The sequence below is a fragment of the Balaenoptera ricei genome, chromosome 11 (assembly GCF_028023285.1).
Source record: "Balaenoptera ricei isolate mBalRic1 chromosome 11, mBalRic1.hap2, whole genome shotgun sequence".
NCBI classification, from domain to species: domain Eukaryota; kingdom Metazoa; phylum Chordata; class Mammalia; order Artiodactyla; family Balaenopteridae; genus Balaenoptera; species Balaenoptera ricei.
In genome coordinates, this window is record NC_082649.1 from 20,524,034 (window position 1) to 20,538,055 (window position 14,022).

The 14,022-nt window shown below is 38.4% G+C and overlaps 1 protein-coding gene and 1 pseudogene across 14 annotated transcripts in view; one reads left to right on the forward strand and one right to left on the reverse strand.

Moving 5' to 3' along the window:
* Positions 1-14,022, reverse strand: part of LOC132374406 (cytidine monophosphate-N-acetylneuraminic acid hydroxylase) — a 269,930-nt gene that overhangs the window by 20,423 nt on the left and 235,485 nt on the right. For all 14 annotated transcript variants that reach the window (XM_059938059.1, XM_059938051.1, XM_059938058.1 and 11 more), the window contains 4 exons: positions 8,545-8,692; positions 8,134-8,215; positions 7,225-7,362; positions 4,686-4,821 (listed from right to left, as the gene is read on the reverse strand). In XM_059938059.1, coding sequence (XP_059794042.1) covers positions 4,686-4,821; positions 7,225-7,362; positions 8,134-8,215; positions 8,545-8,692 — 504 coding nt within the window. The remainder of the gene's footprint in view (positions 1-4,685; positions 4,822-7,224; positions 7,363-8,133; positions 8,216-8,544; positions 8,693-14,022) is intronic.
* LOC132374222 (tissue alpha-L-fucosidase-like) lies at positions 11,066-11,924 on the forward strand (annotated as a pseudogene).

Here is a 14,022-nt window from a genome sequence, read left to right on the forward strand (position 1 = left end):
CAGAATCTTATGAAAGCAAAATTAAAACACCTAAAAGATTTTAACATTTAAAATAATAAAACTATGCTTCAAATACTACCAAATGGATTAATTGTATATTTTGGTTTTTTCAAGGGGTTGTGTATTATATAAGATGTGCATATATATTTGTTGTATCACAAATATGACCTAAATAAATATGTAGCTTTAATTAACATGACTGAGGTGTTAAGAATAACTGTTAGCTTTTTTGTTGTTGTTTTTTTGATTTTTAAGATTTACTTAGATCCAATTTTTGGACTTTTTTTGGTGAACAGCTCTATGAATTTTAACACATGTATAGATTTGTGCTACTACTAAAATCAGGATACAGAGCACTTCTCTCTGCTCTATATTCTGTTCTCTCAGAACTCCCCCATGTTGGCCCTTTTTAGTCAAACCCTCCCTTCCCCTCAGCCTAACCTCTGGCAACCACTGACTTTTTTCTCCATCCCAATAGTTTTGCCTTTCTCAGAATGTCATATAAGTGGAATCACAATATATAATCTTTTGAGACTGACTTCTTTCACTCAGCACGATACCTTTGAGATTCAACCAGGTTGTTGTGTATATCAATAGTTATTTATTTTTTATTGTATTCCATGGTGTGGATATACCACGGTTTGTTTATCCATTCACCTGTTGCAGGACATTTGAGTTGATTCGGTAATTATGACTAGAACTACTATTAATATTTGTGTACAGTTTTGTGTGAATAAAAGTTTAGCTTCTCTAGGGTAAATACCCATGAATGGAATTTCTGGGTCGTATGATAAATGTATATTTAAAGCAACAGCCATACTGCTTTCCAGATAGCTGTATCATTTTGAATTCTCAACAGCAATGTCTGAGAGGTCCTATTGCTCTGTATCTTCGCCATAACTGGATAGTGTTAATCTTTCAAAATTTTATTAACTTTAATTCTTATTTCATTGTGGTTTTAATCTGCATTCTCTAATGACTAGTGATATGGGCACGTCATTTCTTATGCTCATTTGCATCAATATATCTTCTTTGGTGGAGTACCTGTTCAAAATGTTTTGCCCATTTATTATTGAGTTGTTTCCTTACACTGATTTTTGAAAGTTCATTATATATACTAGATACAAATTGTTAATGAGATATATGATTTGCAAACTTTTTCTCATGGTCTGTAGTTTATCATTTCATTCTCTTAGCAGTGTCTTTCACAGAGCAAAAATTTTAATTTTGATAAAGCCCAATTTATTAAAATTTTCACTTATGGATTGTGCTTTTGGTGTCCTAAGAAGTCTTTGCTTAACCCAAGGTCATGAAGATTTTCTCCTATATTTTCCTCTAAAAATTTCATACTTTTACATTTACATTTCGATCTATGACCTATTTTGACTTATTTTTTGGTATACAGTGCAGGGTATACTATATTGAGGTTCAGTTTTTGCATATGAATGTCCAATTAATTGCTCAACATTCAATAACATTTATTGAAAAGACTATCTTTTCTCCACTGAATTGTTTTTGTACCTTTGTCAAAAATCAAATGGCTATATTTGGGTGGCTCTGTTTTTGGACTCTATTCCATTAATCTATGTGTTTATCCCTTCATCAATATCATGCTGTCTTGATTACTGGAGCTTTATAGCAAGTCTTACAATTGGGTAGTGTGGTCCCTCCACAAGTTTCCCTCTAGTGTCATTTCCCTTTTATCTAAATAACTTTCTTTGGCATTTCTTTTAAAGTAGGTCTTCTTATAATGAATTGCCTTAGTTTTCCTTCATCTGGGAATGTTTTTATTTTACCCTCACTCCTGAAGGATATTTTCACTGGATATAGAGTCTATCTTGACCATTCTTTTCTTTAAGCAATTTAAAAATACTATCTTACCACCTTCTAGTCTCCATGGTTTATGACTAGAAATCCAGTTACTTGAAGTTTTCCATATGAACAATGCATTCTTTTCTCTGCTTGTATTTCTGTTTTTCCACAGATACAGCCCATCTCTCTACCTCTCTAATACACTTGAGTCTGGGGTACAATTCCATTTTTAACCTCTCAGGCAGAGAACCCTTTGTGGGTCCGATGCAAAAAATTATTTCCTTCTCACATTTTAGGTAATAGATTAAGTCACTTCAAATGTCCATTATCTTGTCTGGTTCATCTTCTCTAGTTAAACCTTAGACCGTAGATCATACCAAAGGATGCTTAACTTATCTACATTCAGACTACATGCTTTGACATGGAACATTTAACATGAAGCCAATTTAGGAAATTCTCCGAGTTTTTTAAAAAATTCAAGTTCCATAATACTTCCTCACTGGCCTGACTTTAATACTCTCCACAGTGTCATGTGGCAAATATAGCTATCGATTTTGTACTTTTTACTTGAGTGACCCATAACTAAGAACATGAAAGTGATAGAACAACCCACTGTTTCCACCTTTTCAGACTCTCCTGGATTTATCTTAGACATGCTTTCTCTTTATATCTTTTAACAGATGCTCACCACTGTCCAAAGCAGTGTGGTATGCAAAATACCACCACAGTCTAATCCCTTAGTTCTTGGGTATTTCCACGTAGTGTGATGTGAGAGCTGGAAATGGCAGCAGAATCTCTTCTCTTTTTCCATTGCTCTAAGGACAGATTGTTGTTCAGCCAGAAGGCATAACAGTTGCTAAAATACTGAAATAGTTCTATGCCAGTTGGTTCAAAGCTGCTTCCCTGAGTGCCCTCTTTGCTGTCCCAGGCACCTGACCCTCCCCTGGGGCCTACTAGCTCTCTCTCAATTCAGTCAACTAAAGGATTAAAGTTTGAGAGAGCAGAGCCTCCAGGACCTGATCCAGCACTACCTGTTATCTGTTCTGATTGCTTGGTGTCTATGCCATACTGATTCTTAACTACACTGAATCTTAGTGCATTTAAGTGAAACCTTTGTGCCATGTCTACATTGGTTGGCACTGAGAAGTTTATTTTTGTCGCATTAACTGTCATTTCGCTCTAGATCAAGATTGAGTGTGAGACACACCTATTCACTGATAACTAGTATTTTCTTTAGAAAACTGAAGGGTTTGGGGGAAATTGAAGGGAAGTTTTCCAGGGCCATCAACTTCTAGTAATATTGGAGTAGCTCATTCCCCTGGTTCTGTATCATTGTCACTTGACACAGACAACCCTTCCCTGGTTCACTAAGTCCTTCATTTGCTGTCTACCTCCATTAATTCCACTGTACCTACTCCATCTTCCATCCTTCATAGTTAAGTGAGCATAAACATTCTAAGTCAGGAATATTTTACTTGAAATAATCCAACAAAACAACATCAATGAATCAGACATATAAAGTAATGAAAGGAGGTATCACTACCACTATTTGCAGATGATGATTTAAAGAAAATCAGCTGAAAACTATTCCAAACAATTAAAACAACTACTACTTAGGAAATATAATTATAGAAAAGACTGCATTTGCAATAGCAACCAAAAGAAAAAGTGAAAATATCTAGGAATAAACATAACCAGAAGTGTGTGAGTCTTATATAAAGAAAACTTTAACATGCCACTGAATGACACAAAAGAAAACCTATACAAATGAAAAGACATGCCTTGTTTTTGGACTAAATAACAAAATGATATCATTTATACTAAACTAATTTATATAGTTAATGTGATTGCAATATAAATAATAAGTGTTCTCATAGTTTGGCCCTAGCAGGTCTACTCAAAATCTCAAAAGGACACTAACAATATTGCAAATGCTTAGTTTGGCTTTAGTAATTCATAAGAAATTTTGGATCACAGGGTCCATGTTTTGAGAGAAAAGGAAAAGCACTTCCCCAGCACAGGCACCTGACAGTAGTAAAGTCCAAAGAAGGACAGTCCAATCTAAAAACAGTAGTTAAGCTGAACTAAAACCAATGTTTCTTAAATTTGAAGTTTCTCCTGTTTGAGAAACATTTTATTAAAAGTTAACTGCTAAATCTTTAATGATGACTTGGTATCAAAGTGACCAAAAAAGAACCATAAGTGTGAATATTCACATTTATGAAATCTTGTGCAATACCCAGTATTAAGATTGTCATTCATTTGACCATTAAAATGAAAACTCAACATTTAAACATTCTCAGAGAAAACTCATTGACCTCCAAAAATACACTTGAAAAACAAGATCTAGAAGTTATGTCGCTGCAAGAGAAGTCCTTTTAGATACTCAAAAATGAGAAAATAACTTGATAATCATACTCTCTATTCTGAGAGGTAGTGTGGTATAGAGAAAATAGCTTTAGAGCTAGGCATACCAGGATTCATTTCTCACCTCCAGTGTTTCCAGCGGGGTGACTTCAAGCAAGTCCCTTAGCCTCTCTGAGTTTCAGATTCCCTAACTTAAACAGGCATAATAACACCTACCTTACAATGTCATTGGAAGACTAAATGATTAAAAGCCCCAGTTCAATTCCTAGTGTATACTGAATACATATCAGTTGCCTTCATTCTTTCCAGGATCCTTCTGGACAAAATCTATCTGAATTAACTCTAGCTGTCAAGCATGGCTCTCTGTTCCCAGGTAGCTTGTTAAATAAGCTCCAGACTCCTACTAATTACTTTTTCTCATTTCATGTTGTATTCACAGCTAAATCATTCATCCCAGCATACATTAACTCATGTGTAAATATGTTATGCAAAACGTCCAGCCATACTTGTCTGATGGGTGAGATTCCACAAAATACCCAGCAAAAGGGCAATAAATTCGGGGTTGTAGGTCCTTCACCAGCCGAGCCTTGTAGTTCAGGAGTTTCTTCCTTTCTGTTTTAATGAATTGGGCTTTCCATTCCTCTGGAATAACAGGGTTTGGATTAGAATTTCCTCTGTTCAGAAATCACAGGAAAACAAGAGTTCTAGTAGATTAGAAGGCTTTCAGGAGATAAAAATTGACAGCTGACTAATGCAGACATAGAGCAAAGCTCCTTGTCTTTAGTGGCTTTATTTTGCAAATTTCAGTTGGTTACTAGGAAAATGTTCCCAAACCAGCCAGAGACACTGAACCCTCTCCTTGTTAATGGCAATTCATTTGGACCCTAGCTGAATAAACTGCGTGGCATGTGTAGTTGTATCTTGCATGCATGCATATTTTAAGGGCACTGTAATTCTTGTAATGCTTAACTCTCTACTAACATGGAAATGGCTTTGCTATTTGGATGGATTATAAAAGCAAAGCATGTTCATTACACCCAGGCGATGCACAGTGGTCAAGGGCGTGGATATTGGAGTCAGTTAAGACTTAGGATCAAAATGCAGCTCCACCACTTAAATTCTTTAAGTCTGTTTTCTCCTCTGTAAAATAGAATCATGTTGCCTACCTCACAGGTTGTTCATTTGTTCGTTTGCTCGTTCGTTCATTTGATTGATATTTATTGAGCACCTACTATGTGCCAGACGTAGTTCTAGGCACTGAGAATACAGTGGTGAACAAGATAAAGCAGGTCCCTGCTCTTATGGAGCATTCATTCTAGTGAAAGAAGCAAATAAGGAATAAGGAAATAAGTTCATTTCAAAGAGTGATGAGCTAGGAAGAAAGTAAAACAGGGCCAAGGGATGGAGAGTGGCTGGGGTGATGACGTGTGGGGTGGAGGGGCATATTAGGGCAGTTAGTGAAGATGACATTGGAATCACAGAACACAGACAGAGACATAGAAGTTGCCGACCACGTGGAGGTCAAAAGCAATAGCACTCCAGGCAGTGGAAACAGCACATACAAAGGTCCAGGGCACAGATGGACTTGGTGTATTGGGTCTGAGGAACAAAAAGCGGGCCAGTATGGGCTGACACTTGTCAAGCAATGGGGATACAGGCAGTAAAGGAAGTTGAAATTAGGCAGGGCCCAGAGCATGTGGGGTACCATGTCAGGGAACTGCTCCTACTGTTACTGCTATGAAAATCTGATAAACACAGACAAGGATACAGAAAAAAATAAGTTATACATAAGGTAAACATAACCACTATTAACATTTTGGTATATTCTAGACCTTTTTAAATGTATGTGCGTGTGCGCCTGCACATACACACACACACACACACACATACTCACATAAGAATGGAGGTATGCTAGCTACCCTTTAGTAGGTATATGTCACCTCCCCAGTCACACTGTTAACCCCGTAAAGACAGCACCTCCCCTCTATCTCTCACTGGTGACTCATTCTGGGAGGCAATGACCACAGACTCAGAGAAGAAAGGAAGGAACTGGACAGGCTTTCCTCATACTGCAAGTAGGGCATTTCTGCCACGTTGCTAAACAGAGATCACTTACAGAAAATATTAATTTATTAAGTGGACATATATTGAGAACTTACAGTGCTAGCAATGCTTACATACTGAGCAAAAGTAGGAACAAAATATACCACTTACACGCCCTCCCCCATCCCAACCCTAGCACCACCCTTAGACCCAGAGCAGAAGAGCTTCTGCCTTGGACCCCACATTTTTTTCAAGCTTTGAGATATAACTGATATATAATATTACATAAGTTAAAGGTATACACCAGGATGGGTTCATTACATGCATGTATGGCTAAATGATTACCACGATAAGGCTGGTTAACCTCCATCACCTCACATATTACCATTTTGTGTGTGTGATGAGAACATGTAAGATCTACCCTCTTAGCAACTTTTAAGTATATAGCACGGTACTGTTAACTATAGTCATCGTGCTGTACGTTACATTCCCAGAACTTACTCACCTTATAACTAGAAGTCTGTACTCTTTGACCACTATTTCCCCGGCCCCCAGAAACCCCATACTTTAGAGGGGCTTCCTTTGCCTCATCCCTCCCCTGTATGGGCATTCCACAAGTCCAAGGGGATGTGCCCACCTCGAGTTGCCCACACCCTATTCTGAACCACATTCCAAGAGCATTTAAGCCTGGATTACCAATGTCAGACTCTTCCTGTTCTGCTCTACAGTCTACATCAGGAATCAAATTGATCCAAATGATTCTTTTTCTTGACTTTTCCTGAGATGCCCCCGAATCTCCCTAGTGTTTCCTTCATGCTCCATCAGCATATTCCGAGCTGGAAACTTTAGCTTGTGTATCTGTGATTTGCAAGTGGTTTCCCAAAAAGATTGTAAGCTTCTTGTGGGTAAGGATCATGTCTTAATTATCTCTGTATTGATTCGCACAGCATTTAGCAAAGCGCCATGCCTGCTCCTTGGCATCACTTTGATATCAAGTATTACCAGTAAATTTTCCACCACTGAAAGTCATCGGAAAGCCTGATGCCCCTCCGGCAAAATCACTCATCATTAGATCAACCTTCATAGGCAGCCTTCCCCCATTGGGCCTGGTGCAATCCACTGTATTGAGTATTTTATGACCTGTGGAAAAATAAAGTGGCATCAATACTCAAGGTGAAATCTTGAAAACCACAGTTTGAAATCCCAGGTCAACAAAGTCTTCCATGTAAGTCTGTATAATCTGACTCATTCAATTATAGAAGAGTTGCTTATGTCCAAGGAAAAGAGAGAGTAAGATTTCAAAATCTAAACTCTTCAAGAGCACATTTTGAACTTTCAAGTGAATAAGCTCATCCTGTCTGATTGGTGGGTTCTGGGTGAGGAGAGTTAGCTTGATTCCACTCTGGATCGTAGAAAGACTACTTTCCTCGGCCAGCTATCTTCAGATGTTGAGCCCAAAGGATGCAGGGGAAAGAGTAACCAAATCAGCACAAATCTCTCAACCCCCTGGAAATTCTATTCAATGATTGTTGGCATAAAGCCATCTTCTCACATGAAAGGCAGAAGTGTACGATTACGTTACATCATAATATTTCAAGATGAAAATAAAACACTTATTCAATAAAGGCAGTTTTGAATAAGTTACTATAGGTGAAATATAGAATATCTGTTGCCTTATGAAAAACAATCTTTGCACCTGTCACTACATCGAGCACGTTACTGCTAATTTGTTCTCTGTAAGATTATCTGAATGACACCCCCTTTTCCTAAGACAGGGATAGAATATATTGTATTCTATGGAAAATGAAGATGGAAGAAGATGAACATAGGATGAAATTTTGGATAGCTCTTATTATCCTTCTTACCAAGAATATTTTTCATTTTTCACTGTTAATGAGAATAAGAAAATACCTTTGTATTCCACGATAATGCAAGTGTCCATCTCAGGATGAACACCATCCATCAAGATCATGAATCGAAGATTTTTGTCTACCTGGAATTTTAACAATAAAACCAATAACTGTTTATGTCAGTTTGGCTTTTAATTCAATATTTGAAGAAATTGTCATCTCTTCTGGAAAGAAATCCCTTTTATTCAGAACTGGATTTATTATCCAGTAGAATCATACCATTGATAAATGGAGAGAAAAGCCACCTTTTATTTTAGCTCAAATAGAGATCTACACAGTGCTATGTATTTACACAGTACTATGTACAGAAAAAGTAGGCCATTGTTTCTTTAGTGTTTAAAGCGACTACCTCGCCTAAAATTTACCCCAGAAAGCATAACTGAAAAGTGTGGAAAGAACACAGATATCTGACCTGCTGCCATATTCCAAATGGCACTACATTGATATTAGTCAACTGGACACCACTCTGCTTCAGATTCCAAAAGACAGGTCTTTCTGTGTTTCCGACATAAATGGGAATATCTGGTCTTCTTCCAGCAACCTTCTTCAGTGTGGGGTAACTAGGATCAGAAGAATTCGAAGGTTGAAAGGGGAAAAAATAGAATCATCTAGTATAAGAGACAGTCTGCTCCTTACACCAACATGTTGACCACGAAGAAAGGTACTGGGCTTCCCTGGTGGCGCAGTGGTTGAGAATCTGCCTGCCAATGCAGGGGACACGGGTTCGAGCCCTGGTCTGGGAAGATCCCACATGCCACGGAGCAACTAGGCCCGTGAGCCACAACTGCTGAGCCTGCGCGTCTAGAGCCTGTGCTCCGCAACAAGAGAGGCCGCGATAGTGAGAGGCCCGCGCACCGCGATGAAGAGTGGCCCCCACTTGCAACAACTAGAGAAAGCCCTCGCACAGAAACGAAGACCCAACACAGCAAAAATAAATAAATAAATAAATAAACTTGAAAAAAGGCTACAAGCAAAATTATAAAAAAAAAAAAAAAAAAGAAGAAAGGTACTGAAAAACCAGACTCTCCGCAGAGTCCAAAAGAAGAGTTTTTTCTCAAGGTTGACTGTAACAATGAGGGGAATTTCCTAGGAGGTTTCTCTTTATTGTGAGAACATACCATATACCACAGTGTGTATATCAAACCAGGAGTGCAAATTCCATCTTCCACACTGATGCTGCTTTGAACAAAGGTAGTTCTAACAGAAGTTGCAGAGTGGAAAAGTCCTGCTGAAGAGGTTTCTGGTAGGTGAAGGTCTCCATGATCTTCATTTTTTCTCATCCCTCAACTAGCAGCTCCCAATAAGAGAAAGGTCTTGGCCATTAAACAAGGAGAACCTATGAGCTGCCCATCACTGGAGACAGTTTTTCAACCATCAAAGGTTGATAGTCACACTGTGGTATAAAGAATGAGTTCTTTGTCCTTTAGGAGAGTTGGTTAGCAGGTAGGCAAGACAGTAAAATTTAGTGTAGAGGAAAATGACATTCACCATCTGTAGTAATCCCAACTCAGTACACCATTAACCATCCAAGCATTTTTTTAGTACCTACATAGATTGTCAATTCTCATTTCTGAGCATTCATTACATAAAAGAATTATATACCACTGTGGGATATGGTAAAACATGAATAATAAACAAATAAATGGCTGTTTAGATATCTATTATATATCAGTCATGGTGCTAGGCAATTTCACATGTTATTTTATTTGATTCTCACCAAAAAACCCTCGAATTTTTTGTTTGCTTTTAATAAATGAGGACACATATTCAGAAATACATGACTAACAGATAGTAAATTGGTATTCAAATTCAGGTTTTCTGATCCTAAACTTAGTGCTTCTTCTATTAGAAGACAATTTGAGATTGACATGTACACAGTGCTATATTTAAAATGGATAACCAACAAGGACCTACTGTACAGCACAGGGAACTCTGCTCAATATTATGTAACAACTTAAATGGGAAAAGAATTTGAAAAAGAATAGATACATGTATATGTATAAATGAATCACTTTGCTGTACACCTGAAACAAGCACAACATTGTTAATCAACTATACTCCAATATAAAATAAAAGGTTCAAAAAAAATAAAGAAGGCAATTCCAACTTTAATGAATGTGCTATCTGGTTTAAGAATCAGACTTGTGCATAGAGTATAATGTCAGGGGAAATAAGATATTTAATAATAAGAAAATTATAAACAAAATCAGCATATCAGCGCTTATTAACTTCACTAATATTCAAGTTCCAGAACTATATTAAATAAGTAGAATCCAGAGGAAAAAAATCAGTAGGTTTTCTTCTCTAAAAACAAAGGATTCAAAAAATCAAGGATTCTTTGAACACGTCTTCAGTCTCTGGGTTAACCACTTAAATCTTCTACTTTAAAGGACTTTAGGAGTTAGGATAAGTTATTCTAAAATGGATGTTTATTGCTTTGCGATTTTTAAATTGTTGACAATTCTTACTGGCATCTATTAATAATATCATCCATTACGATACTCATATATTTACATAATAAATCACATTTCTTTGACTAAAGACTGTTTTCTAGCCCAGAACTTCTGCTGCCAGTGTCCTTGTCCTCACGGTGAGCCACAGCCACCCCCCGCCTCTGCAGGAAACCCTCCAACACCAGCAGGTATGTAGTTCTGACAACAAAGCATCACGAAGGCTTCACAAACTGGCCAAGTCCTGTGTCTTGGAAGTGGAACTCTAAGGATCTGGGGCCCCATCGTGATTTGGTTGGTGAGTTGGGAACAGCCATCCGAAATAGGAACATACGCTATGGACTCTATCACTCACTCTTAGAATGGTTCCATCCTCTCTACCTATGTGATAAGAAAAACGGCTTCAAAACACAGCATTTTGTCCGTGCAAAAACAATGCCAGAGCTATATGACCTTGTTAGCAGGACCTTGAAGAAGGGCAACATGGTCTGCCGGACGCTGAAGAGGATTTGGCATCTGGCAGATTTGTATTTGAATCCTGGCTCTTGTTATTTACAAGCCTTAAACAGGTACAAACCTGACTTGATTTGGTCTGATGGAGAGTGGGAATGTCCGGATACTTATTGGAACTCTACAAATTTTCTTGCTTGGCTCTACAATGATAGGCCAGTTAAGGATGTGGTCATAGTAAATGACCTATGGGGTCATTTACTGTCGCCATGGAGGATACGACAACTGTCAAGATAAATTCAGGCCAGAGACCTTGCCAGATCACAAGTGGGAGATGTGCACCTCAACAGACAAGCTGTCCTGGGGCTATCGTCACGACATGGCAATGGGTGACATCACAAGTGAGCCTCGAATCATTTCGGAACTGATTCAGACAGTAAGTTTGGGAGGCAACTATCTTCTCAACATTGGACCAACTAAAGATGGACTGATTGCTCCCATCTTCCAAGAAAGGCTTCTTGCTGTTGGGGAGTGGCTGAGCATCAGTGGGGAGGCTATCTGTGCCTCCAAACCATGGAGGGTACAATCTGAAACAAACACCACCTCTGTGTGGTATACCTCAAAAGGATCAGCTGTTTATGCCATTTTCCTGCACTGGCCAGAAGATGGAATCTTAAGCCTTAAATCCCCCATAACTACTTCGACTACAGAGTTAACAAAGCTGGGAATCGAAAACGATCTGAAGTGGTCCACAAATCCAGATAAAGGTCTCCTCATGTACCTGTCCCAGTTACCACCGTCTGCTCTTCCGACTGAGTTTGCTTGGACTGTAAAGCTGACAGGAGTTCAACAAGAAAGGGACACTGCCTACACTTTGACTTTCCTCTTATAGTACCATCACGGTAATAACTACTCTTGTCTACTCAGACATCTCTTTTCCAACGCATTTTAATAAAAGGAATGGATTATGTTACGCTGATGTCTCACAGGATCAAAGATCTGAGATCCATCGCTAGCATCTCTCTCTCTGATCAGCAGAAGGGATTGAACAGTTAAGCCCATCCTAACTTTGGGAATTATCTACGATGGAAACTTCACTCCATTCTGTGTTTCATAACCTGCTTGTTTACTCAAATGACTTCAGATCAAGAATAAGCCAAGTCATCCTGTTGCCTATGGGAGGAACTGAAAAGGATTTGGCAAAATCCACCACATGCTATTTATTTAGCATCAAATGTGAGCAATTACCCCCACCTACCCCCAGGAGCAAGAGATACTGGAGGGGAAGGAAAATGCTTCCTAGGCTGCTAACAGTCAGCTTTTTAGAAGTTTCCAAAGCAAACTAACAGCTCTGAAATTCAGTCTATTTACAGTGATACGATGAAGAAAATGAATGTGATTCTGTCCTGCTTTCTTTAATACAATCAAATAAATAAATTTGTACATCAAATTATTTTCTACCAAAAAAAAAAAAAAAGACTGTTTTCTAAAGCACATTGGCCTTTCCCCCTTGTTTTTGTAAATAAAGGAGGTTTTATTCAGTAAATCAAGGTCAGACAAGAGGACTGGGGACAAATGACTTTGGTGTTTATTAGTTGACTAGGTAAGAGTCAGAATGTAAGGGTCTATTCTATATCAGAGAAATAAACTCAAAGGAGTGAAAATTATGTTTTGGTAACTTTCAGTAATAAACTATTCACAATACACTATACAACCAATGCACTGTGATACTACAGTAGAGGACCAGTGTTTTAATGCCTGGCAACTTTGCCCACACAATTCCCTGAAATTAAAATGAAACTGGTTTTCAGGACAGTGGTTGAGAAATAACTGGGCTAAGTGACTTGAAAAGTTCTTATCTTCCCTATAATTCAGGACTTTCCCATAGAATGTCCCTCATCAGGACCTTAGGCAACGGCATCTTGTGACAGGTACTATAAAGCAATCACCTGGTTTACTGTTCTCTCTATACAAGCTATATAAAATTAGTACCACACAATACCGTTATTACACAATGCATGAACCCAGGCCTCTCATAATTCTGCAGTTGTACGTGTTTGGTTCCAGAAGCTTGTATGGAACAAAGGTATTGCGCAGTAGACAAGTCGATTTTTAATTGTGGCACCACAATATCCCAGTGGGTGATGTTCAGTTTTTAAGTGTGTTGCAGCTAATTTGTTCCTAAAGCAGTTAATTACTTGTTTTTAAACCGTTTCCTTAAAAAAAAGAGAGAACATACTCGTGCCTTAGAGATCTCATATGCTTTCAATAGAAAAGTCAAGGGTCCAGTCAACCAGCAAACAACATATTTTCCCTCACCATGGACATTTCGATCAAAGTATGTCCTTCAGGTGAATTTTGTCATGTAAAGTCACAGAAAAAAAATACGGTGAAGTTGCTTCATTTTAGAACACTGTGGGCACTGCTAGATGTTTACACTGGCAGCCCAGCAGTCGTGACACAAACTTCTGAATAAGCATGAACAAACAGGACCCTTAAATGACACCAGGGGATTGGGAATATGACCCTGCCTCTTCTGGTAACAGTTCATTCACAAATGTGTGTGGTTTTGTAAATCCAAGTTCCTCTTTCTCCCTCCTTTTTGATTGCCTGGGTTAAGGAAGTTTCAGTTCCTATCCTTAGTATCACATGGCTCTGGTTTCAATGAAGGATGAAGTGGACTCAGGGTTCAAAAGCTGGGAGTTCAGTGTTGTTGAAATGCTACGAATCAGGAGTTGGCAAACCACAGTGACCTGCTGCTGTAAGCTAGGAATACCTTTTACCCTCTTAAATGGCTGAAAAGGAAATCAGAAGGGCAATCCTATTTGGTGACACATGAAAATTTTATGATATTCACATGTCATTGTCCATAAATGAGGTTTATTAGAAGACAATCAGGCTGATTCAGGACCGTTTATGGCTGCTTTGTGCTACAACAGCAGAACTGTGTCACTGCAACACCAACCATATGGCTTGTGAAGCCGAAAATA